Consider the following 27225-nt stretch of genomic DNA (forward strand, 5'->3'; position numbering starts at 1 on the left):
TCTTGAACATGAATTTCATCTAAGCAGCTTTTTCTGCCTGACTTTGCCAGTATTTGTGTAAGTAGTAGTAGTGCGAGCTCTGCAAAATATTCTCTTTAACTTTCTTTTCTTCTGTATTAGCTTCTGTTGCAGTCCTTAATGAAAGTTCGGAAATATGGTTGTCTTCCTGGAGAAATGCCTTAGACACTTACTGTGGAAGCTCTGTGAAGTCTATTATAAAGTGTAATAAATGAATAAAAAATGGCTCTGACTTCAAGTCATGAAGCAACTTCATGGCGTTGTCGTAGTATTCATCACTAACAGTAGCAAAGCGCTCAAGATGAATGACTGTAGACTCCCAGTTTCTTCTGAATGCTATCAGTGCCCTGTGCTTCCTTCCAACCCTTCTCATTTGCTGCTATCAAATACTTCAACTGGTCTTCAAGACTGTCAGCTATAGATCCTTTCTACACTTAGGTGTATAATAATACAGTTTGAAACATCCTTTGAGAGCCTCTTTAAATCTAAGTATGCTATTTTTTTAACACCACAAATAGCGAGTACTAAAATGTGAGTTAAGTAGTACACAGCCGTAAATGATCAGTTTTCCCATCGCTGGTGTGTAGATACTTCATCCAGTAACTGCTTCACAGATCCAGATTTACATCACAGTTCATAGCAGACCAGTCTGTACCTAAGACACTATATTTCTGACCAAGAATATCAAATGATTGTCCAATGCTTTGCAGACAAATCTATTAACTCATGATACAGTGGAGCTTTTCATGCTGACAATGTCTCACAAATGTGTAACATAGTTGGCTTAAAAAATGAATCAAAAATAAACCAGCTCCCATGACAGTATTCCTATATCAATCGACCTTTCTGCCAGAACACTGAAGAACCTAGCATGTTGTACCTGTGGCAACATTGTTATTTTCATAGTGTCTAAAACTGTCATTGTAAAGACACAGCATGTGTGATTATTGGTATAAGTTTACAGATTCCAATCAGGAATGCTGTTTTTCTGGAGTTTGCAGAGTTTTGGGAATTTAGTTAAAGTCTCAACTTTTTTGCAGTATAGTTAGCAGTATCAAACAGAATACTGAAGTGCCCACATTTTATTCATACATTTTTGTGGCAGATTTGACTATGTGAATCTCCTTGGGCTTTTGTATTACAGATTCATGCAATATGCATTTTGGGGAACTTTGCTTTTGTGCAATTCCAATATCTTCATTCTACATTTTTCAGTTGATCCAACTTACAGGGAAGACTTTGTGCCAGCAAGATTAGGAAACTTACTGCAAACTATACAATACAAAACTCAAGACTTTTTTTAAACTGCTCTCACCCGCTTCCTTTTCATCAAACACTTAACACATTAAAAACCTTCAAGTCATTTCTTTTGTACAACTCTGTCTTTTTTGATCATGCTTTCCAGTTCGTCCCAACCAGTTTGATGTCTGCCATTGCTGCTGCACTTTGTCTGTTATATGCCATGTCCTCGCTAAAAGTGTCAGAAGCACTGCTGCTGGCCGAAGCTTGTAGATTCTTGCAAAAGAAAAACAATAATTGCAACTAAATAATTTGATATAAGAAGTGAATAAAAACTACTAACTTTAATAAAGGCTTAACAATTCTGCTCCACATATCCTAAGTAACAGTGATGTCATCAGTTGTGCACTACCTAGCGAGACCGGTGTGACTGGTCTCTCTCAGGTCACAGAACGCACTACCTTTCATTTGGTGGACTAGAATATAAAAAAATAAAGGATTGTTATGTAGTGCTTCATACAGAATTGTTATGTAGTGCTTCATACCGAATTTCTGCCGTTCTTAATAAATAACAGATATGCCAAATACCAAAGATGAAAGTTTGAGTCAGCCTTGCTAGAATTCTAACTCATAACCTATCGATTCAGCAAAGCAAGTGTTCAGCTTACTGGGCCATCATGCTAGTACCATGTACGTATTAAGGTATTTCATAGCGCTAAGCAGCCTTGTGGCAGTTACTTCACAAGTGCTATAGCAGACGTTTTGTGCACCATTTAAAAGGAACAAAGTGGAGCAAGACTGGATTATTCTTTATTATGGAATGCCAACACAGTTGTGTGTTCTGCTCTGATGTCGTTTGCAAGAAGCTTGAAAAGGAACATTGTAAAGTGCTCAACCAGTGCTATTACTAAAGACACATTTTATTGTGTGGCCTGTACAATGAGGAGATCTAGCCTTTGCCTGTGGGCTGGGTTGTAGGCAAGATTAGGAATCACTGGAACAGGGGCAATATATTTATGGATATCAAGTTTTAAAACACGGAGGTTCTCTATAGGACACCCAACTCCAGATGCATGTGAAATTTGGAGGTGTGATGGTTGTATGGGAGAGCTCCCAATTGGTACTGTTGTATCAAAGATGCATTTGATTTGCTTTCTGGTACTTCTAGTTCATTTCTGGGAAAAGCCAAAACAGAAAGAATGGGAAATAAACATCCACAGGCCTGAAAGAGCTTCTCATGTGGAGCAGACTACAGTTTTAAGTGGGTGGTTCTGCCTAGTCTGAGACTCGGGAGTAATTAAAACACAACTTTGATAGGGTCCATATCAGGCCCCAAATTCAGCTTCTTAATTTACAGGAAAAATATTTATTGGTTTCTCAATTCTAAAACACCTTAAGGTTATCCATGTCAGGGATGAAGTCCATATTAACATTTCACATGTTTTACTTCATCATGCTGCCCCTGAGGATATTTGCTTTTTTCCAGATGTGTTTCCAGGAGGCGTGTTTGCAGAGTGGTGGACAAAGGGGATGGGCCTCCGACAACCTCCTGTTACCACCAGTAAGTCCCACACAGCGCTTGCAGATACCGGAATTACCTCCAGGTGTCTGGGTGAGTTCAGGTTGTGGGTAAGTTTAGTTTGTGGTTAAGTGCTTAAGATGGGGATTAATTGAGGGCTCTGGAGCAAAAGCTGAAGGCGTGTGAGTTTCTCACATTGTCTGCCATGAGCTCATAAAGGTGTTCAAACAAACTACATACACATCCAACCCTTGGCCTCTCTGCAGAGCACATCGACCATTTGTCTCTTGTGTGCCAATTTTAATTTTGATTCCAAGGGAAAGTGATTGAAGGAGGCAAACAGCTGTTGAAAATGTGGCAGTACCAAAAGCAAAGAAAATGCAATACTGACAACTCAATGGGCGGGATGCGAGCATAGGGGATGGTGAAATAGGAAGTGTGTACAGAAAGAGAGAGCGAAATAATAGTGCTGAAAAGGAAAAAGATGATATATGAGACTGACACAGTTTGAGGGGTCCATAAAGATGTTGGTGAAAAAGAGCATACATGTTGAAAAGAACAAGATACTGTAGAGGAAAGTGGTGTGAAGAGGAGAATGGGAGTGACAGACACTCCTAAACCACTACACAGTCCACATACCTTAGTAAGGTTTAGTTCAAAGTCTTTTATTATCATAATTGAAATATTTTCAATTCTAATTATTCATACTAACATGTAATGGCAAAGCCAATAGGCCTTGCTTGTTTTAGCCTGTTGCGTCAGATGTCTAAATGGAATAACAGAACAAGCACTGGCAGAGCCATGTCTCACCTATAAGACCTATTGGCTTCTTTTAAGGCATGCTGTACAGCATTGTGGCTGCTGTGCAGAATTGCTTAAAATGTATTTTTAATAAAAGACATAATGGCACTGTATCATTGAGTAGGCACGCACCTTGCGTCAACACGCAGGTGCATGCCTGCAAAATTACACCTTTTTTATTTATCGATCTGAAATGAATCAGTCATTTTTTTAAGTACCGCAAAAGCGCTCTTTAAAAAAAACAAAAAAAAACGTTGCCATTAGGTTATTAAAACAATGGATGAGCGGGTTGGGGGTTTGGGGGGTGGGGAGTGGTAGGGTGGAGCAACATGGGATGGTGAAGAAGCAACACAGAAAGTGGGGGAAGCAGCAACAAGGCAGGGATTGAGAAGCAAAACTGGGCGGCGAGAACACAGAGGAAAGTACAATAGAGAGCACATGGGGGCAACCACATGGGCAAGAAAGAGCAACACAAGTGCGAGTGGAAGAGAGAAGCACATGGTCAAGAGAGGGAGCAATGTAGCGGGGGATGGGCAGCATGTGATGGGGACTGCTAGAAAACGAATGCACTCTCCTACAGTTCTTAAACAAAAAGAAAAAACGTGTTCCCCAAAAACGAGCAGAAGAACCATAGAATCCAGCCATTCAAAGAAATGTTAAGACGCTATGATCCATTGGAGAGACAAACACAGGATAGAAAGGCTGAAACAATGAAAACCATCCCATAAAAAAGAAGTAAATAAGAGTAACAGCAAAGCCAACTAATTGTAGGCAATGGGCGGGTTGTAAGCCCCCTATGTTCTTGGCAAGTCCCAACATTTCTTTCACAATAGGACAGATTGTGTCCTTTCTGGTTTGCTCAGCTAAAAATCACAGAAAGTCACCCAAATACTGGTCAGGTGGCATGCTTTGTAAATAGGATTTTAGTATACATGTCAAGTCAATAATTACTCAGGACATGACTCATTGAACAGATTCATTGTTATATTCTTTGGCCACCCCCCTTTAGAGACACCCTTCTCACCCTTTTCATCCAGCTTAAAACGGTGGAGCAGGCTAAGATCTCTAAAAATTGGCAAACATCCAGCTGAACATACTGCACTCTACTGCTCCCCAAATAGGTATGCGCTACATAAGAAATCAGATCATTAATTGCCCCGCATTTACTTGCTAATTAGCACACGGCCTTGAGAGGTTGCAGTCCTGTCATAAATGATTGCTCTCAAGTCAAAAGCAAATGTCTAAAAGCAGCACAAATTTGAAATTTTATTCTGTGCATCATCAAGACAAATAGTGAATTTCACATGTTGAGAGCAAACCAATCAGAATTATTACAGCGATCACTTTGTTAAACTCCTTAACTATATACTTCAAGAGCTGCATTTTGCCTTCAGCATTTACCATCGGAGTTTATTGCTGCAAAAATGTGTTTTCCTCTATATCAAGAGAAGATGCGGGTATGTGTGTGTTCTGTCTTTTATTGCATATCTGAATGTGGATTATGGAGAACATTTATTGTAGTCTTACTTGGGCATGGCTTGAAAAACAAGCATTTTCAATGCAATAGGTCTCGCATTTACGCAAGTTTACGTTATTGGCATTGTAAATGACTGCATTTTATTTATGTTTTAAAAAAGAGAACAAAAATAAAAGGCATTTTTATTTGCAATCTCAATAGCTCAAACTCGCGTAATTGCGAGACCTATTGCATTGCAAATGCTTGTTTATATGTTATAGCACAGTGGTTCAGCACCCCACACAATACACAATGACAATAGTGGTCAGAACAATAATCAAAGAATCAATTCAGTAGGGCTTAGAGTTTTCTTTCTTGCTTTTATTCAAAATCTTCATACAAAGCGTAGCCAATGCGTTTCGCCTGAAGGACTTCTTCAGGGCTACAACAAACAAATATACAAAAATACACTTATTATACAAAGCTATTTACAATTAAAACACAGATTTGTGATACATCCGGATTACCACAACATGGTGTGCACATCACTTGATCCTTAAGTTCGATTAGCCTACCGAAAGGATTTGCAATTAAACATCTTTTAGATCTCAGAGAAATAGTGAGGGAGGAATTATAAAAACACGCAAAGGAATGATATAGTCCCACAATGTATAAGGCATATGATATCTTATGGATTTGAAGGGAGATTTTGGATAGCGATAAAGAAAGGGGAGTCATTTACATATTCAGTATTAAGTCTAGGCTTCAATCATGATATCTTATGGATTTGAAGGGAGATTTTGGATAGCGATAAAGAAAGGGGAGTCCTTTACATATTCAGTATTAAGTCTAGGCTTCAATCATGATTTTAAACTAATAGGTCCCGGACCTTATCCTACCGAAAAATATTTAGGACCTTTGTCTGTAGTTTTTTCTCTCCAGAATTTTTTGTGTTGTTCAGAGCTTCAAATTTGTATGGCATTGAAGGCCTATTTTAGAAGAGGTACAATGTTTGTATAGTTATAATGCACACAATTATAAGTGTGTCGCTAATCAGTTATACACAAATGTACAAGTATGTAACATACCTTGTTTTAAAAGAAACTAGTCCATTCCTCTTATTGCCCGAATTTATGACATCATGGCAGATAGGCCGTCAGAATAGTGCCATTATTCACAACTAGTTTATATGGTGTCCGTAGTTACCTTGGTTAAGAGTCAAAATATTGATAGTTTAGGAGCCCGCATCAGAAAATATATCCACGTATCACATGAGAACCCGCATCAAAGAGTATTTATCTCTCACATGAGTAAGGCAAACCACATTACATTGACCATTAATGAGGAATAAATCCCAAAACTTAGAGTTATATTATGCCTAATGATATTTAAGAGGTACAGAGAAAGGAGAACAACAGAACCTCCATAATCTATATTGATGGCGTTCTATTGAGGATTGTATTTTTTCTCATATTCATCAGAGATAAGCTCGAGTCAATGACTAGTATGAATTCTATCACTCAAAGGATCGAGAATAGCCAAGGTTACCATATATTGTATCTAAACATCCAAATGCAGTATATGTGTGGGCTATATATGCTTGAACTTGCCCGTTTTTAGGTTGGTATCTAAACAACCCTCAAGGAATAGGGGGTCCCCGACCCTTGTTAAAGTAAAGGAACAAAGCGTTTCCCAACAAATGGAGATGACAACAAGGCTAATGAAAGATTAAAACATCCCCCAGTCGTTACTTACTTCGATATTTACGGCGTGTTAGTTCTCCCTCGGTTACGGTCTCGAGTTTGTAGTTCGAGGCATGGCCGGGCGGTGCGAGTTTAAATAGCCCGCAAATTGATATCAGCTGTTCTAAATTGATATACCCGGACGCGGCGGAGCATGTAAAAACAGCTGCCATCTTAGAGTGGACTCATTTCTTAAACCCGCTGTGTGTACTATGGACTACTAACCACATTCTTTGAAGACATCGTGTCTATAAACTCCACATGTAATATTTAAATTACTGTTGGGGGACCGTATGTTTTATAATATCCTTAATTACAACTTTAATACGAAAAATATGAAAAAATACTTCGCGTGATATTTAGCATGATTATTATTATAATTTGAAATCCAGTCTGGTGGAGATTGTGCCAATAGAAACCGTGTCCCGTATCAGTTCCTTTTTGGTGGAGTTTGTAAGCCCGTTTATCACGTTTTTGGATGCCATTTTTTAAAGGGAGACTGGCGGTGTTTTTTATAAACCCAAATGTAGGGGTGAAACCAATGGATAGCTTATCCCGTTATTAGACGCCATCTTTGAACGGGAGAATAATGATGTATGTTATTATTTTAACAGCGTCATTTAAAGAAAACGATAAAACGTGTTGTTCTAATTTGGAAAACCAAGCGTATTACTGATATTCATACACCAATCATGGTATTTACCATTGTATTTAAAATGCCATTGCAAAAATCAACACATTTTAATCTAATCCTCCAATATTGTAAACATAAGATGTATATGTTCGAATATTTCACAATACATTTGTAAATTAGATTTACAGACTTTCAAATTCTATAGTACGTTTGCTATTAACAATCTACCAAGAATTGTACCACAAACAACAATCGTATAAGCAGTTTCATCACAAGATTCACTATTTAGATCATAAGATTGTCATATGATGCTACACTATACAATCTTGATTTTAGGATTGATTAGTTATGTACAGTTTTCGAATTATACTTTAACCAGGCTGCCCAGCTGAGATTTTATTTAAACCCATATGCATCTATAATGGATAAATGTGTGGTCCTTGGAGCTTAGCTATCGAGTTTACACATCAACAGACATCAATCATTTTATTCTCAATGCAGAGAAAAAGCATCTTTTTCTTCATTATTTTCTCTAGAGAACAGGCATTATTATAAGAAAAGATACAATTCATTATTGATGTTAAGTCCGTTAGGAATGCTGCGCACGCAACAAATCCATGCAGCTTCCGTTTGTCTGAGCATCTTTGTTCTGTCCCCACCTCTTACTAATGGCTTTACATTATCTATACCATAAAACCATATTTTTGGTTCATCTGGGTGATTTTCATGAATGTGTACAGACACAGGGTATCTCTCATCCCTACTTTTTATGGCTCTCACGTGTTCCTGTATGCGAATTTTCAAATTACGAATAGTGCTACCAATATATATTTTGTTGCATGCACAAACGATAATGTATACAGTATAGGGGGTATTGCAATTTATGAAAGAGTTTATAGAAAACTCTTTTTCAGTATTGTGTTTAAATTTAGATTTTCTATGTAGGCCAAATTCACACATATTGCAACTTCCACACATGAAGAAACCGTTAGGTTTCTCCGATAGCCATGGTAGTGTGCTTTTTTTCTTCGCATATTGAATGTAGCTAGGGCAAAGCATGCTTTTAATTGTTTTACCCTTTCGAAACACTACCTTGAGTTTTGCAGCAATGGTTCCTGAGGGCAGCTTGGCTGATTGTAAGAGATGCCAATTACGTCGAAGGATGTTATATACATGGTGGCTCTGCACATTGTATTGAGTTATAAATGGTACACTTTCGATTGGTTCTTAAACCCAAAGATCAATCGAAATTCCCAAAGTGCTCTGCCTGTCCACTTTTTGTATTTTCTGCTCAGCTCTTCTTATGTTTTCCTTAGAGTAGCCTCTTTTGATGAAATTGTTCTTTATTTGATTCACATTTTCTTTGAATGAGACGTCAAGGCTGCAATTGCGCCTAGCCCGAATCATTTCCCCATAAGGGATGGCATTGATAGTACTGGCTGGGTGTGCGCTTTCGGCATGCAATATGCTATTACAGATAGGCAACTGAGTGATTCAACTTGCTACGAACTCCTAAAGGAATGTCCGATCCCCAGAATTGAAAATGCCATCAATGCTAGACTAAAGGATTGGCATGAAATAGGGTTAATCTCTGACAGAGAGTATAAGTATTTACAGGCCAAAGACAGTAGACACCCATGTATCTATATACTACCCAAACTGCATAAGGGAGGGGTTTTCCCTCCTGGCAGACGCATCATTTCGGGGAATGGGTGCCCTACGGAGCATCTGTCCGAGTATATAGATGGTTTCCTACAACCGATAGTGCGTAACTTACCAGCTTACTTAAAAGACAGCAGAGATGTCTTAAGTAAACTAGATGACTTTGAATGGAATAGTGATGACCTAATGTTCGTCACTATGGACGTTGAAAGTCTTTACACTTGTATCCATACGGACTGTGGCCTGAGGGCCCTGAAACACTTCCTGTATAAAAGAAGTGCTTCCCATTTAGATCATTCTATGATGTTGTTGGACATGGCACACATGGTGTTGACCATGAATGCATTCCTGCATAACGGCTCTTGGTTTCTGCAAAAACGCGGTATGGCCATGGGATCCAGGTTTGCTCCGTCTTATGCAAACCTCTTTATGGGCTTGTATGAGACGGAGCATGCCTGGGGACCTGGGACCATGCAATGGATTGATAATATAATTTTCTATGCCAGGTACATAGACGACATTTTGCTGATTTGGAATGGAGATGTAGAGGAACTGGTTGCTTTTCAATGCCATTTAAATAACAACAGATTCAATGTGAAACTAACAATGTCATACTCTAGGGAGAGCATTGAGTTTTTAGATCTGAAATTATTTCACAAGAATAACAGGATACATAGCACCATGTATAAGAAGCCCACGTCATGTAATAGCATATTGCATGCCGAAATCGCACACCTAGCCAGTACTATCAATGCCATCCCTTATGGGGAAATGATTCGGGCAAGGCGCAATTGCAGCCTTGACGTCTCATTCAAAGAAAATGTGAATCAAATAAAGAACAATTTCATCAAAAGAGGCTACTCTAAGGAAAACATAAGAAGAGCTGAGCAGAAAATACAAAAAGTGGACAGGCAGAGCACTTTGGTTCTTAAACCCAAAGATAAATCGAAATTCCCAATCGATAGTGTACCATTTATAACTCAATACAATGTGCAGAGCCACGATGTATATAACATCCTTCGACGTAATTGGCATCTCTTACAATCAGCCAAGCTGCCCTCAGGAACCATTGCTGCAAAACCCAAGGTAGTGTTTCGAAAGGGTAAAACAATTAAAAGCATGCTTTGCCCTAGGTACATTCAAGATTCGAAGAAAAAAAGCACAATACCATGGCTATCGGAGAAACCTAACGGTTTCTTCATGTGTGGAAGTTGCAATATGTGTGAATTTGGCCTACATAGAAAATCTACATTTAAACACAATACTGAAAAAGAGTTTTCTATAAACTCTTTCATAAATTGCAATATCCCCTATACTGTATACATTATCGTTTGTGCATGCAACAAAATATATGTTGGTAGCACCATTCGTAATTTGAAAATTTGCATACAGGAACACGTGAGAGCCATAAAAAGTAGGGATGAGAGATACCCTGTGTCTGTACACATTCATGAAAATCACCCAGATGAACCAAAAATATGGTTTTATGGTATAGATCATGTAAAGCCATTTGTAAGAGGTGGGGACAGAACAAAGATGCTCAGACAAACGGAAGCTGCATGGATTTGTCGCCTGCGCAGCATTCCTAACGGACTTAAAATCAATAATTAATTGTATCATTTCTTATAATAATGCCTGTTCTCTAGAGAAAATAATGAAGAAAAAGATGCTTTTTCTCTGCATTGAAAAGAAAATAATTGATGTCTGTTGATGTGTAAACTCGATAGCTAAGCTCTAAGGACCACACATTTATCCATTATAGATGCACATGGGTTTAAATAAAATCTCAGTTGGGCAGCCTGGTTAAAGTATAAATCGAAAACTGTACATAACTAATCAATCCTAAAATCAAGATTGTATAGTGTAGCATCATATGACAATCTTATGATCTAAATAGTGAATCTTGTGATGAAACTGCTTATACGATTGTTGTTTGTGGTACAATTCTTAGTAGATTGTTAATAGCAAACGCACTATAGAATTTGAAAGTCTGTAAATCTAATTTACAAATGTATTGTGAAATATTCGAACATATACATCTTATGTTTACAATATTGGAGGATTAGATTAAAATGTGGTGATTTTTGCAATGGCATTTTAAATACAATGGTAAATACCATGATTGGTGTATGAATATCAGTAATACGCTTGGTTTTCCAAATTAGAAAAACACGTTTTATCGTTTTCTTTAAATGACGCTGTTAAAATAACATACATCATTATTATCCCGTTCAAAGATGGCGTCTAATAACGAGATAAGCTATCCATTGGTTTCACCCCTACATTTGGGTTTATAAAAAACACCGCCAGTCTCCCGTTAAAAAATGGCATCTAAAAACGTGATAAACGGGCTTACAAACTCCACCAAAAAGGAACTGATAAGGGACACGGGTTCTATTAGCACAATCTCCACCAGACTGGATTTCAAATTATAATAATAATCAGGCTAAATATCACGCTAAGTATTTTTTCATATTTTTCGTATTAAAGTTGTAATTAAGGATATTATAAAACATACGGTCCCTCAACAGTAATTTAAATATTACATGTGGAGTTTATAGACACGATGTCTGCAAAGAATGTGGTTAGTAGTCCATAGTACACACAGCGGGTTTAAGAAATGAGTCCACTCTAAGATGGCGGCTGTTTTTACATGCTCCGCCGCGTCAATTTAGAACAGCTGATATCAATTTGCGGGCTATTTAAACTCGCATCTCCCGGCCATGCCTCGAACTACAAACTCGAGACCGTGACCGAGGGAGAACTAACACGCCGTAAATATCGAAGTAAGTAAGGACTGGGGGATGTTTTAATCTTTCATTAGCCTTGTTGTCATCTCCATTTGTTGGGAAACGCTTTGTTCCTTTACTTTAACAAGGGTCGGGGACCCCCTATTCCTTGAGGGTTGTTTAGATACCAACCTAAAAACGGGCAAGTTCAAGCATATATAGCCCACACATATACTGCATTTGGATGTTTAGATACAATATATGGTAACCTTGGCTGTTCTCGATCCTTTGAGTGATAGAATTCATACTCGTCATTGACTCGAGCTTATCTCTGATGAATATGAGAAAAAATACAATCCTCAATAGAACGCCATCAATATAGATTATGGAGGTTCTGTTGTTCTCCTTTCTCTGTACCTCTTAAATATCATTAGGCATAATATAACTCTACGTTTTTGGATTTATTCCTCATTAATGGTCAATGTACTGTGGTTTGCCTTACTCATGTGAGAGATAAATACTCTTTGATGTGGGTTATGATGTGATACGTGGATATATTTTCTGATGCGGGCTCCTAAATGATCAATATTTTGACTCTTAACCAAGGTAACTACGGACACCATATAAACTGGTTGTGAATAATGGCACTATTCTGATGGCCTATCTGCCATGATGTCATAAATTCGGGCAATAAGAGGAATGGACTAGTTTCTTTTAAAACAAGGTATGTTACATACTTGTACATTTGTGTATAACTGATTAGCGACACACTTATAATTGTGTGCATTATAACTATACAAACATTGTACCTCTTCTAAAATAGGCCTTCAATGCCACGCAAATTTGAAGCTCTGAACAACACAAAAAATTCTGGAGAGAAAAAACTACAGACAAAGGTCCTAAATATTTTTCGGCAAGATAAGGTCCGAGACCTATTAGTTTAAAATCATGATTGAAGCCTAGATTTAATACTGAATATGTAAATGACTCCCCTTTCTTTATCGCTATCCAAAATCTCCCTTCAAATCCATAAGATATCATATGCCTTATACATTGTGGGACTATATCATTCCTTTGCGTGTTTTTATAATTCCTCCCTCACTATTTCTCTGAGATCTAAAAGATGTTTAGTTGCAAATCCTTTCGGTAGGCTAATCGAACTTAAGGATCAAGTGATGTGCACACCATGTTGTGGTAATCAGGATGTATCACAAATCTGTGTTTTAATTGTAAATAGCTTTGTATAATAAGTGTATTTTTGTATATTTGTTTGTTGTAGCCCTGAAGAAGTCCTTCGGACAAAACGCTACGCTTTGTATGAAGATTTTGAATAAAAGCAAGAAAGAAAACTCTAAGCCCTACTGAATTGATTCTTTGATTATTGTTCTGACCACTATTGTCATTGTGTATTGTGTGGGGTGCTGAACCACTGTGCTATATTGTATAAGTGTTTTGGGCATTGCCCTTGGGAGTCTAAGGGTATATGACTTCAGGTTCTTGGCACCCACAACAAATAACTGGACCGTAAACTATTGGACAAAGTGCAGTCATTCTTTGCCTTATACCCCTGTTCTAGTGTCTTTGCTTGTTTATATGTACAAGTCTTCATACATTGCTTTTATCGAACGGATTTGTGAGAACTTCCCTATTAAACGGATTTTGGATCACGCCGTGGACTCTATTTGTATTATCTAGACCATGGGTACTCATAGTACGGCCCGCGGGCCGGTGGCGGCCCGGCAAGCCTTCCTCGGCGGCCCGCGGACCTTCCAAACATCGTACCCATGTATTATTATTTTTTTTTTTTAAAGAGTGTCTGCTGAAGCACGACTTAGAGAGTCTCTGCTGCTCTGTGGGGGTCGGGCGATTCTCGCATAGCCCGAGTGGAGATGCAGGGGCCTAAGATGAGATGAAATAGAACAAAGCCTCATTAGCATGCAAATGGCCTTTAACGACCTGTGAAGTGCTTGGGTGCGGCTGTGTGTGTGTGTGTGTGTGTGAGTGTGTGTGCACCTGGAAGCTGTCTCAGCCCCGGCTGAAACGCAGCAAGGGTGAGATGACAGAGGGTGACAGAGGGAGGTAGAGAGAGGGAGGGAGAGAGGGAGTGAGGGAGGGGGAGAGCGAGGAAGAGAGGGAGACGGGGAGTGAGAGAGGGAGCGAGGGAGCGAGGTAGGGGGAGAGAGGGAGAGGGAGCGAGAGAGAGAGGGAGCGAGAGAGGGAGGGAGAGAGGGAGGGAGAAAGGGAGGGAGAGGGAGTGAGAGAGGGAGCAGGAGAGGGAGGGAGTGAGAGGGGGGAGTGAGTGAGAGAGGGAGGGAGTGAGTGAGAGAGGGAGGGAGTGAGTGAGAGAGACAGACAGAGGGAAGGAGATAGAGAGAGACAGACAGAGGGAGGGATGGGGAGATGGGGAGAGGGAGTGAGGGAGGGGGAGAGAGAGGGAGAGGGAGGGAGAGAGGGAGGGGGAGAGGGAGGGGAAGAGGGAGCGAGGGAGAGAGAGAGGGAGGGAGAGAGGGAGAGAGGGAGGGAGAGAGGGAGGGAGAGAGTGAGCGAGGAAGAGAGGGAGAGAGAGAGGGGGAGTGAGGGAGAGTGAGAGAGGGAGTGAGGGAGAGTGAGAGAGGGGGTGAGAGAGAGGGAGTGATAGAGAGAGGGAGAGAGAGAGAGAGGGAGTAAGAGACCGACAGAGGGAAGGAGCGTGGGAGGGAAGGAACGAGGGAGGGAGAGAGGGAGCGAGGGTGGGAGAGAGGGAGGGAGAGAGGGAACAAGGGAGGGAGTGAGAGGGAGTGAGAGGGAGGGAGTGAGAGGGAGGGAGGGAGAGGGAGGGAGAGCGGGCGAGGGCGAGAGAGAGAGAGAGAGAGAGAGAGGGAGGGAGAGAGGGAGGGAGCGAGAGAGGGAGTGAGAGACAGAGGGAGTGAGAGAGAGGGAGGGAGGGAGTGAGAGAGAGAGAGTGAGAGAGAGGGAGTGAGAGAAGGAGTGAGAGAGAGAGACAGAGGGAGGGAGGGTGGGAGCGAGGGAGAGAGAGAGAGGGGGAGAGAGGGAGCGAGACAGGGAGCAAGACAGGGAGCGAGACAGGGAGCGAGACAGGGAGCAAGAGAGGGGGCAAGAGAGGGGGCAAGAGAGGGGGCAAGAGAGGGAGCGAGAGAGGGAGCGAGAGAGGGAGCGAGGGAGGGAGGAGAGAGGGAGAGAGCGAGGGAGGGAGGAGAGAGGGAGAGAGCGAGAGAGGGAGCGAGGGAGGGAGAGAGATGTGTCTGGTGGCTCAGTAGATGAAGGCATCCGCTGCAGGGACCTGTGATCAACCTCATGGTCATAGTTTTTTTTTGTTGATCTAGCCCGCCCCCTCCCCCACTGACCCCGCCCCCACCGGTGCGGCCCTCGGACACAAACCACACTGTAAATTTGGCCCCCAAGAGAAATTTTGTGAGTACCCATGATCTAGACTATACTGTTCTGAGTGCTGCGTTAAAATTATTGCACGTCTGTTACCGCCAAGTGACCCAACTCTGAGCGTAAAGTTGTGTTAATGATGAAAGTCCTATTGCACCAGGGGTGTTCAAGCCAGGTAATAAAGGACTCGTGCACATTTTCAGTAAGACCCCAGGTGCCTAGGAAAAGTGTTCTGTCTAGATGAAAAGTGTGTACGTATATTTTATGCACATATCTTGAAAATTTGTCATGAATCCTGTCCTCCTGGACTATGGTTGGACAACCCTGATGTACTGTACATGACAAAAGTCATGAGTTTTCAACATGACGTCAGCAGGGTACAGATGACTGCATCGTGCACTGTTGAAACGAAATCTAATTCAGATGTTCTGGGCAGAGGCGGTGTAGAAGAGCAGTACTGAGCATTCATTCGCACACATGGGCGCACGCGCGCCCACATGCGCTCTTGGTATGGCCTCTTACAAGGAGGTGGAGTCCGAACTGGTCCATGGAAGTGTTTCATGGATGTCCCGGGCACCTTAAGCTCGGAAGAACACGAAACTATGATCTGTATTCCTGGATCAATGTTCTGCATCGACGGAATGTAACCACCCTACCAAATGACCTGATATGAAGCGCTGTCACAAACCTGGGCAGCAGAGTGAAAATACGATTTTACGCGGAGAACTTTACTTTGTGTGGGTACTTCCTTTACTTTTAATTCGTCGGATAATAAAATGCATGCTATTATATGTGGAAGTTTTGCCTAATTGTATCTACGTTTATATTACACACAACAGTATGAGGTGTCTACATGAGCTTAAATTGAAGCCGTTAACCATCTCTACACAGATGAGTTTATCAACATTTGAAGGATAAAAGTCTGAGTCTGCCTCGCTTGGAAGTGCACCTCTGACCCACCGGTTACATTCAGATTGCCCTGGCTGGTGCATTGACACACTGCGCTGTCTAGCAGTCCTTCTCGCTCCCTGCCTGGAAGGCCTCTCGCCCCAGGCGTGCTGCTGAAAGAGCCAGACGCCCCCACGAGAAGTGATGTCAGTAATTTGAGCTGAAGTCCTCAGTATTCATGGTGCCTGGAACAACTTTGTGAGTCCCTTGAGCGCTCGCCGGGGTGAGAGGTCACCGGGGGTACTAATAGCTCAGTGAAGGGCACTATTGTCACAGTCACTGAAACGCTACATTCAGCAGCTCAGCCAAACCCATTAAATGTGGATGGACAAGCTAGTCCAGACACTTTGCGGGTGACTAATTCGAAATACAATCATTTCACAAAGAACATCTCAAATTTAAAGTTCCATTATGGTATGCTTAAAAGAAATCTGACGGCTGAGCTGATATAGCCCACAAATACACATCTTTGCTTATCTTTTGACAGATTGTATTGTAATTGCATTTATATAGCGCTGACGAGGAGTCAAACTGCTTTTTCGGAAGTAACATGCTACTCCGGAACCCAAGAGGTAGATTGAAAGAAGAACGTGTCCCTCACTTGCTTTCATTGATAATACCGTCTATCTGTTGTGTTTGCTAATGGGTACGGTTGCAGTTATTCACCCTTTCACAGCGGCCATAGCGCGGTTACAACGGTTTTGTCGCATGAGTGGGAAAAATTACGAAAGACGATTATTTTAGCACAAGACCCCTCTTTACGGATAATTGGATTATAAATGTAGTATTTCAGAATTAGAAGGTTTGTTAAAATGCAATTCTATTTTGTGGTTAAAGACCGAAGTGACGACTCCTCGCCTCTGAATCTCCCATCAATCATTAGTTTCAACTTCTCCTGAACGTCTGACATGGCTCGCGGGTCTGCAGCTTAATTGGCCTCATTTTGTGACCACCCGTGTTCGACAGCAGGAGATTGCCATCAGACTTAATGGGAGACGCGCGGCAGAGGCAGGCGAAGGGGGGGCATGCGGGGGTGTTGCTTAGGTCAGTACTAATGGGAGCCCGTGCAGAAATCACTGGCGCACCGGGCACGTGGAATCTAAACTCAGATTACACCTACAACAAGCCATGACGATTGGCTTAGTCAATGGTGTTGCCTGCACAAAATAAGTAACAAACAACTATTGCTTTGTTGTACAAATATTACAAATGGTTTAGTTCTTGGGGGTAAAGTTATAGCATAAAACAAAAGTTGCCGACTTTGGAGCTTGCGGGAAGCAAGTTCGAGGCACAGCACTAGCTCACCATTTTGTGATTGTGGACAAGCTTGTGATCCCCGTGCCTACGCAAAAAACCATAAACGTTATCTTCCTGTAATGTAATTAGTGCCTACGTAAAATGCTTCAATACATTAGGGCTCAGTTTACGCTACGTACAATTGGCAAAAAATAACTAGAGCATAATTTCGAGAGGGAGAGGGCATTCCTTTACTGTTGCTTAAAGCACGCAGTTAAAAAAAAAAGCCCGTAATTGGTACACGCACGCGCCACAGCAAGGCGTGTCATTTCTATTAGCATGCCCGTCGCTGTGTTGCTCCTCCCACGGCCTATTGGTGTCTATTACGAGCTTCATGCGCGTAATAGACACCAATAGGCCATGGGAGGAGCAATGCTCGCGCCAAAAGCCAATAGTCTGCTGTCTTTTATTATCGAAAGAACGCCAAGGCCAATGAGGTAACACTAAAGAAAAAAGCACACGCACAGGAGTCTTAGAGTCCAAGGTGACTGCTGAAACCCCGTTTTTCGATTACAAAATGCTTCGCGCTGCGCGAAGCACTCCTACGCAGTGCAACGCTAGGCGCGAGACCTAAAAATGAGAATCGTAGTGACAGACTCTCTATCAATTTTATCTCTTGGGGTTTACAAGCATCCTTCTTGTGCATCTTTGTGCATAACAAAAGAGATATATCCATGATAACTGTGGTTTCATATACCATGCTTGTATCCATTACTAAATGTATATGTTCATATACTCTTTGTGCATGCAATAATACAGTGTGTAATCACTTTTGGTTTATAATGCTCGCATGGCATGTATATTTACAGGTAATTTAATTTTTTCAGATGTGGAATAGTTTCACATTCTGGAATTAATAAGAAAACAGTACCTTCCCTGAAATGCTTACTTCTCCACCTAGACATTTTAGCATAATTGTGCCTTTCCTCTGGAAATAACGTGGAGCTTCCACCATGCCCCCCTTCCCTGACGGCCTGAGGTGTGGAGGTCATCCAGCTGATCTGAGGCTGATGAAAGTACCAGCCATGCACACCGCTTAAAAAAACAGATGCACTGTAACATTGCAATCACAATTTAAGTGTTGGACCAAGCATAAGGGCCAGTTGGAGGTAGCATGTGCGAAGCTGGGCAGCATATGCCACCCTGGCTGAATGCAGTCAGCCAAGGGGAAGCAGCTTGCAGTAGTGAGTGAGCAGATTTTTAGAGGGCTGCAAATAGTGCATTTTAAAGCGCAATTTTCAAATAAACTTGCTAACATTCACAAGTTCTTAAAGGGCACTCATAACATATTCAAGTACTTTTATGATGTGCCAAGGCAATGAAGTCCAACACTCTCCAGGAGTTGACCCCATTTTCTTTCTGAAAAACAGGTGCACTCATGTATCATTGACAGAATTGGGGTTTCTGGTTGGCAGAGGTATGCACGTTGTCCAAGCAGGAACAACCACTCACCACTAGCATTTCAGGGCCAGCATTTTCTCACAGTTGCTTGCAGTCACCTAATATGCCACAATTGCCCTCCCTTATGCCAAGGATTATCACCAGTATGCCAATGCAAGCATTCTACCACAGATGTCCCATATGTCAAGAATTACAAATGGGAGCCAGTGTCAACAAGCGTAACACACTGAGATACGCACACACTCACTCATTTTAACATTCAGTCACTTGTACTCATTTTCACTCAATCACATTGCCTCGCACTAATTCTCACTCATTCATTTCTACTGTCACTCACTCTTTCTTACTCACTCACTCTCATTCATTCCTTATCACTCACAGTCACTTACTTTCACTTACACATGGTCCGACACGCACTCCCCCCACATATGCACGCTCTTGCACACAAACAGTAATCCAGACGCAGACAACACTTGAAAAATCTGTAAAGTAGAAGGATAACGGGAATGTCCAGACGTCCGCCCTATGCTCACCAAGTCACTGGAACCAAGCTGTACCCGGCTGATGAGCCCATAGCTAGGGCGAAACCAGTTCTGGGTTGCTTGTGTTCCAGTTCAGGGAGGACCTGGCTTGGCAGTTCGGGCTGACTGTTCCCATGAGGAACACGGCCAAGACTGGTTTGCATATGGCTTAGTCCAAATCGAGGTGGCATGGTGAGCAAAATAACAATGGATTACAGAGCTACCCAGAGCTATTGTCAGTGGTTTCACTTATTGCAAGCAGCCTCCCAACACCTTTTGTATGTTTCATTAACTTTCTGAAAATGGCATTTTCGGAATTGTGACTTAAAATGTGACTTTACCATTAAGGAGCACATTGAATTACAATTCCTCAGACACCAAACTTACTTTCCTTCCTGCTCCCATTCACTGATTAGCACTTATTAAATGCAATAAGGTAAGCCAATGTTATCCTATTGGAGAGGTAGACCTCACAGTGGTAAAACATACAATTGTGCGTTTTACACCACCAAGATATGCAAAACTTAAAAGTACATGTCCAACTTTCGAATTACAATGCATCTTGCCCAATGGGCTGTTTAGGGCTTACATTAGGAGTGACGTGTATGTATTCAAAAGGGAGTTTTAGGCTTGACAAATGGGTCATATTGCCTAGTGGAATTGGCAGGCCTAAGACATGTTTTACAGGGCTACTTAAGTGGGTAGCACACCATAAGCGCTGCAGGCCCACTAGTAGCATTTAATTTACCCACCCTAAGTATATAGTATAACACTTTATAAGTACATTAAATATGTCAATCAGATGTAAGACAATTTTACCATGTTTTAGGGAGTAAGCATGAGCACTTTAGCACTGGTTAGCACGGGTAAAGTGCACAGAGTTCTAAAGGCAACAAACACAAATTCAGCAAAAATAGGAGGGGTGACGGCACAGGTTTGGGGGAAGACCATCTTGAGGCTTACAGGTTAACAATCCTGCATGACATTATACTAAGCCTACCAGTAGTCTGGTACTGTGTATTCCTTTTGAATAGCCCATTAATACATAAGTCTGAAACTGACTGAAGAGTGCAATGCTTCTTACCATATGAAATGAAGGATCACGCTTAAAAAGCAACACCTCATATTAACAAACATAAATCACATAATTTTATGATATATTTTTCTGTCTTGAAACGTCTGCCAAAAAATGTATGATTTATGGTACATATAAACATAGTTTTTCTCAAAAAATAAGGACTGATTTAAATAATAACACTCACATATCAAAGGCACTAAATTCCAGTGTCAACCGACTTGGCAAACCAACAGGATCACCTGTAGAGTAAATAGAAAAGTAAGCAAAAAGGACAAATGCTTTAAAATAAAAATTAATTTAGCACAGATGTACTGGAGCCTACTCACCATTATAGTAGTATCCTTTTATGCTTTTAGGGGTCTCGTCCAGACGGTATTCATTGAGTTTTTTCTGGGTCAATTCATGCCAGAAGCCTGCATCGAGGGCACTAGTAAAAGGAGCAAATTGAAGTTTTGTGCTGCCAGATTCAGCAGCAGTGCTGTCCATTACGCTGGTAGAAGGTGGTGTGATATTCATACACTGCTGTGATAATCAAAGACAGAGGCAAATGTGTAAATACTCATGGCTGAAAACAATTTGCCAAGCATGGTTCATGTTTACAAGATGATGTTCAGGTTTTAATATAGTTCACATAAATAGCCCTGTAAACAGATTCTTAAGTCTCTCTTTTCTATTATGATTAGGAACCTAGAGAATGAATTAGAGATGAGACTCTAAATCACCGCTCTGTGCTACAAGCAGTTAAAGTTGAAATTGCAAACATAACGTGGGAGGAGAAGGGGTGACAGGGTTGAAGGAAAACATGCAAGGACGAGAGGAGGAGACCTTGGTGCAAGGGGACACGGAGACCTCGGTGCGAGGGGACGCGCCAGGACTTTAAACTCCCACAATGAACGGAAGACGTGGCACAAGCATCGGTAGCTGGAGGGGAAGCAGATGCAGCAATGAAGCTGCAAATAAAATTAAAACTCGGAGCTTGGAAAATCGGCGCCGCCATTGTCCCGGCTGGGCATGCCGTCATATGTGCAGTAGGAGAAACTCATTACAGAAATTAGTGCAGGCACCGTGTAACAACCAAGTAAAGGGACCAGTAGCCATGGGAGGATACTAATGACGACATGACCGTACTAAGGAGGGACTAATAAGCCTCAAACTTAATCAGACGCCAGCATTTACGAAGGACAAAGACACAAGCCAATAAAAAAATAAAGGCGTGGGAGTTGGTGAAGCTTCTCTCCATAATGAACTACCACAGATCTCCGCAGAGCAGAGCCTGCGCGCCGGCTCACGCTCGACCTAAAAACAACCTTCCCGATAGACATGTGGACCACATTAAATCAGTGATCCCAATGTTCAAAAAGGAGCAGGCTATGCGAGGAAGCTGGATTTCAGTACCTCTAAAGAAACCCTTAAAAAAAGAAGGGGGAAAAAATACAGAGACTATCTAAGAGAAGGCTACATAGGGTAGGCAGCAAGAAAAAGTAGCGGAAACAGCGAAGGACAGTAAAGGGCAAAAACATTGTGCACAAACCCAAAAGAAAATTAGGAAAACAGTCTAGACAACTGATAGAAGAAGGGAAAGATCAGAGTTACTTTTATTTCAAAAGAACACTTACCTCTGTTTTTTTTCTGCCGAGGGCTCTGGGACGGATGGAATCCTGTGAAAGAGAAGAAAAGAAGATTATTCATCAACTCACCTCCAGGGTACAAGAGAAAGAGAAATTAAGGAAAAGATTGGAACAAGAATAATCAAACTATATATTTTCAGTTACAATAAATGTTTTCAATAAAAGGCCCAAATATAATCCTGCGGACCAGTTGTCTGACTCCTTTTTGGGAATGTGCTAACTAACTCGTCAACTATCAGAAGGTAGACTTAATGAACCACTGGGTAATTCTTCGGGTATTTTAAAAATGCTAGAAAATACGCACCCATATGACTACATGTGCCTCTGACCAACTCAAATATTCTTGATGATTTAGAATTTGAACCTAATCTTACAATCTCTCCTCACTAATCTACAGAGATTTAATTTCAATATTATTCTAAAACAGCTAATAACTTTTATTAGATCGTCAAGCAGCTTTTCTAAACAAATTTATAAAGCTTGGGCAATCAAGTAGATTTTCTAAACAAACTTATGAGGCCTATAATCCTCAAACTGCTGGATCCAAAGGCAGAACTGTCAAGTCATTCTCAGCGTATGGGCAAACTACAGACAATAAGAGAGAGGTCATCATCTCACTCATTTCCAAAGAAGGTAAAAACGTTAGGCCTGTGGCTGTGATTCATAGGCAGATTGCCATACTGTACCTTGAATCTGACTAATGTTCCACTGGAAAACATATTGTCTATCCTGTTCATCATAGGCAAGTTGGCCGGCTCTTGGGCAATCATTTTTTGCATTGTATAGAATTCTGGCATTTTTTTGGGGCACTTCATAAACCCAAGTGATCGATAAGAGCTCCGATTTGCATCGGGTTTCAGGGTGCGTTCCTGGAGATTAAGGTTTAAAAGGATGTTGGTTGCAGGCCTAGTTACCATCAAGCTTTTTCTCTTCGAGGTTAATACATATTCAGAGTAGAGTATAAGAAAAAGTGCTTGCAGTCTTGCTGGCATACTGCTGATACTGTAAAAGCCTGCACAAATAGGTCAAATCAACAGTAGACGGCCCAGCAGCAGTCAGTTGCACACCACAAAAACAGAATGTGCAGACGTACAGACCTTATTTAGAACTACCAGGCCAAACATTCCTCATTTACAGTTCACACAGGCTGTACTGTGGATGGAACATAACATAACACACCAGTTTTCCAGAAGAAGGCATGGTCTACGTGACTGTTTTTATGACACCAACAAAACTGAAAAAGTCATATTAGCATCTGGTGACCCTAAAGCATCTTGTCATGCAAGACTAGGCTTTTACTCTAAAGGAATTATAAAACTTTACTCTTAAATTATGCATGCTCTGTAAGCAGAGAGCGACTATGAATTGGGGTTTATGGGGGCTACAAGTCTTGTGTGTAAAGGACGCCCATTGCCAGATTCCTCATTTTTTTGTTAAGTACCACTATTCATTACCCACCGTCAGTTCCAAAACATCCACAAGCAACATTATGGCATACAAGTGGGAGATGCTCAGTGGGCAGCACATAAACATCAGGGACTGTATTAATGTTTATGAAAAAAAAATGTATAGCTTAATATGTGTGTTTGTTTCGTGAGTTAAAAATTATTTTCCCATGTACTTTAGAAGACTAAAAGGTTGCTGCTCTCTTAAAAAAAAATACTTGACAAAATATCTTATCTAGTTAACATAACTAACATTTGACATATATTTGACATTTTTTAAGCAAGTCAGGTTTGTTAAGTTTTCACATAATCAAAGACAAATCAAGAAGCAAGCATCACTGCTAACTTCAAACGCATTAGACAGTACAGAATACTAAAGCTAAACTTACATAACAAATAGAAATATTATCCGATTCCTCTCCGCAACAACTACAACTGAGTCAATCTGTGTATGGTATCATGGATATTCCTAGCAAGAAAATAGGCTGCATAAACATGCATAAATGCTCTAGATATGTAGAACAGATGGACTAGCATAATCAGTTATGAGATTACGAGTTGTCTGTTTTAGTTAGGTTGTCAAATAAGTGTAGAGGTTCATGGCCCGTTGACCTGGCTCTTCGACTGAGCCACAGCGCCCAGATACCCCTAGGGGTGACAATGTTACACTTTACAAATGCTGATTGATTGTTAAGTAGGATAGCAGACCGCATAGGTCCCCTTATGCTTTCAAATCTAAGTACTGTTCTCCCATCCCTTGAAAGTCGCTGCATTGAAATGTAGGTCCAAAGACTTGGGTGTGTTTGTAGGTGGGTGGCTGGTCTTTCTGTTTCAAGTGTGCTAACAGAGTAACTTTTCTAGCCCGCAGACAGTTCCCCATGAGGATACAATCAGCCCTGTTTTATTGTTCTAGGTAGTGGGAAGCAAAGGCTTTACTAAACAAAGACTGTACCAGCATGTTTAGGGCATGCCAATATTGTTTTCATTGCTAACAAACTTTCAGGGCTGTACATGGGAAAATCCTACTAGACAAGTCTAAAATACTCCAGGAGGTCAATCTCCCCTAAAAGATGTGCTTATGGGTTGAACAGTTTTGAGTACTATAACTGAGCAAAGGTACTAGCAAACATCAATGAATAGCATGCCTTCCTTCTCAGAATAGAGCTAGAATTAAATTTAAAATCCTGCAAGCGTTGCGACCATTGGGCTTGTTCAACATCTCGTCACACCTACAACTAAATTTCTGTCTGTAAGGGTAATGTAATTGGAGAAGAGGCATCTAGCTACATTTTATCATATGGCTGATGTTACACCCTTGGATCTGCTGCCTGTTGTCACAAATTTAGCGAAAGGAGTTATATTTCTAGTAGTAGCCGCCTTAACAACAAGACTAAAAACCCAATGCTATTAGGTATAACAGAAGCCAACAACCCCGCATGAATGCAAAAAATGCGCTTACAGATGTCAAAAAGGTAGGATTTTGCCATCATGATGGATATTGTGAGGCAGTTTCTCTACCACCATCTATCAAAGGTCTAGGCGGCAATGTAGGTATAAAAGAAGGATTACAGCAAACAGAGAGGTGTGGTAAGAGGACGGATATGAGGTCAGAAAGCCTTGTTACTTAGTCCCCAAAAAATCAGTATGGCACTCCATTAACTGCTAAAGTAGATATTTGGTCTGTTTAGCTTTCCATATCTGGCAATTTGGAACATTTTAGCCATTGAAAAGTCCCCTCGTTAATACTCATTCCGCAGGTCTTGCCAAGCAGGGAGTGACGTGAAGGAACTCTTCACTAGTTAATCAAGTTGATGTTTCCCACTCTGCTACCCAGTGGGATTTCACTTGCTCATTCCCTTTAAATATATAGTACAGAACTTCAAAGATATGTTGACAAATAGCTCCTTGGAATGGAATAATTTCTAGGCTTCATAATGATACTCATGGTGTGGTATCATGCCCCTACCTTCAGAGTCACCTTGTATAGTAACCAGTCACATCCTTTTATTGATTGTCCTCTATCCATGTTATTTTCACTCTTGGCATCGAGCCCCACACATTTTAAATTAGGTCAGATAAATGCATTGAGTGGATCAGATCTGGCCATAACACAAATGAAATTAAAGTATCTGCAGATGATATCCTTTGCATTCTGACTTCACTAGTCAACTCCATCCCTCGCCCGTTGTTCCACTTATCTAGCTTTTAAAGTTGCTGGTTTCAAACTTAACCTGCACAAGAGAAATGCAGATCTTGCAACCCAGATCTGACTCAAGAACTGTTATATAATAAACATGCCACTATTAGCGATAACGTAGATAGATAAACTGCTGAGAGCTTTCTAGATCTACAAGTGTGGTCATTCTACAGCATTCCTCAAATCTTCCCAAATACCTCCAGCTTTATAGGAATCCAATTGTGTCCTCTCAAGCTCAAGACCAACACATGTGATTTTCCTCTTCGCCCTAGTCATCAGGGTTGTCTCTGGTAGACTAAAGCCACTTGCTAGGATTTCAAAACCACTGGCATGTTTCTTCCAGACCTTATGTTGCCATAGTTTCTGCATACTGAAGTCAAGCTTGGGCGCAAACTTTGCCTCCCAAATCCAACAGACGATCAGATGGAACCCAACAGAAAATCTGGACAAGGGCTGCCCAGTTTCTAGATATATGCCTTTGGAGTTTATAGCACCATCTACCACGTAGAAAAATATGAACTTGTACGGATCAGTTGTGAGCCACAACTATTCTCACAATGACCTGTCTCCTATGTTCCAAACTAGGATAGATGTAGTAGCCTTGTTAACTTAACCACATAACAGCCACCGGCATCATGAAATCATCACCAATGACTTGAGTGGGATGCCTTTACCTTTTGGGTTGCTGGTTCTTGAATGGATATTTTAGAAATTGGTTTTGGGTTCCAAGTTACATCAGCACAAAGAAACTACACTTTCTTAACCTGCATCCATGGATCCTGAAATAAACAAAGGCAGGCCATATATCAAGCCCGATACATTTCAGACTCTAGACTGACAACGCTGCCACATTGACTGAGCATGTAAACACAACCCATTGTAAATGACTACAGATGTGAAGGTAGAGTATCCGAAATTATTTCCCTTAAGTTAATACTACCCATAGAGTCATATGTTATTTTTTCTTTCACCAGAGTTTTATTTAGCGCAAACTTGACCCGAAGGTATCAGAGCGCTTTACTGCAGTTGAGTTACAGACGGGCACATACATTTTTTTTTTTGCTTTACAGACCTTGATCGTGTGATTAACATAACTGTGTTTGGGGTCACGGTTGTGCCTCCAAAATGGCTAGGACCTTCTTCTTTTTTGAGCTGCTAATCACGGTCACCATCCTGCTCTTATATATGTAAAAAATATATATATTTTTAAAAGACCAAGCACTGTATGGACAATTAATCTAAACGTGAGTGTGTGTCATACTCTATCTGAATTCCAAACTCTCTACAAATTCCTGGATTTGACTGACTACTCTTGTTACTCCAGGATTGCCATGTGAATAAAGGAGTACTTAGTCATTTAATTTGAATTCAACAATACCTGAGAGAGGGTTATAAATATTACCACTCAGCATTGCCACAGCCAAATTACCTGCTCCAGTGAAAATGGAGACTGAACCAGGGCAGTGCAGAAAGGAGCAGGTTCAAACCCGCACAAAAAAGCTACCACAAAATGATCTGAACCACCAAGCGTGC

The 27225-nt window shown here is 41.0% G+C and overlaps 1 protein-coding gene across 4 annotated transcripts in view; it reads right to left on the minus strand.

Moving 5' to 3' along the window:
* Nucleotides 1-27225, minus strand: part of ATG7 (autophagy related 7) — a 1226522-nt gene that overhangs the window by 1166846 nt on the left and 32451 nt on the right. For 3 of the 4 annotated variants that reach the window (XR_013601115.1, XM_078661409.1, XM_078661411.1), the window contains exons 2-4: nt 22039-22080; nt 20749-20944; nt 20607-20661 (exon numbers count right to left, since the gene is read on the minus strand). Coding sequence is in view for 3 of the 4 variants with exons in the window: in XM_078661409.1 (XP_078517535.1) it covers nt 20607-20661; nt 20749-20938 (245 nt within the window). In the remaining variant the exon portion in view is untranslated. Of the gene's footprint in view, nt 1-20606; nt 20662-20748; nt 20945-22038; nt 22081-26366; nt 26386-27225 lie in introns of those variants that run through there. The other variant, XM_078661410.1, reaches the window with a different exon arrangement.

Source organism: Lissotriton helveticus, chromosome 9, assembly GCF_964261635.1.
Source record: "Lissotriton helveticus chromosome 9, aLisHel1.1, whole genome shotgun sequence".
Taxonomy (NCBI): domain Eukaryota; kingdom Metazoa; phylum Chordata; class Amphibia; order Caudata; family Salamandridae; genus Lissotriton; species Lissotriton helveticus.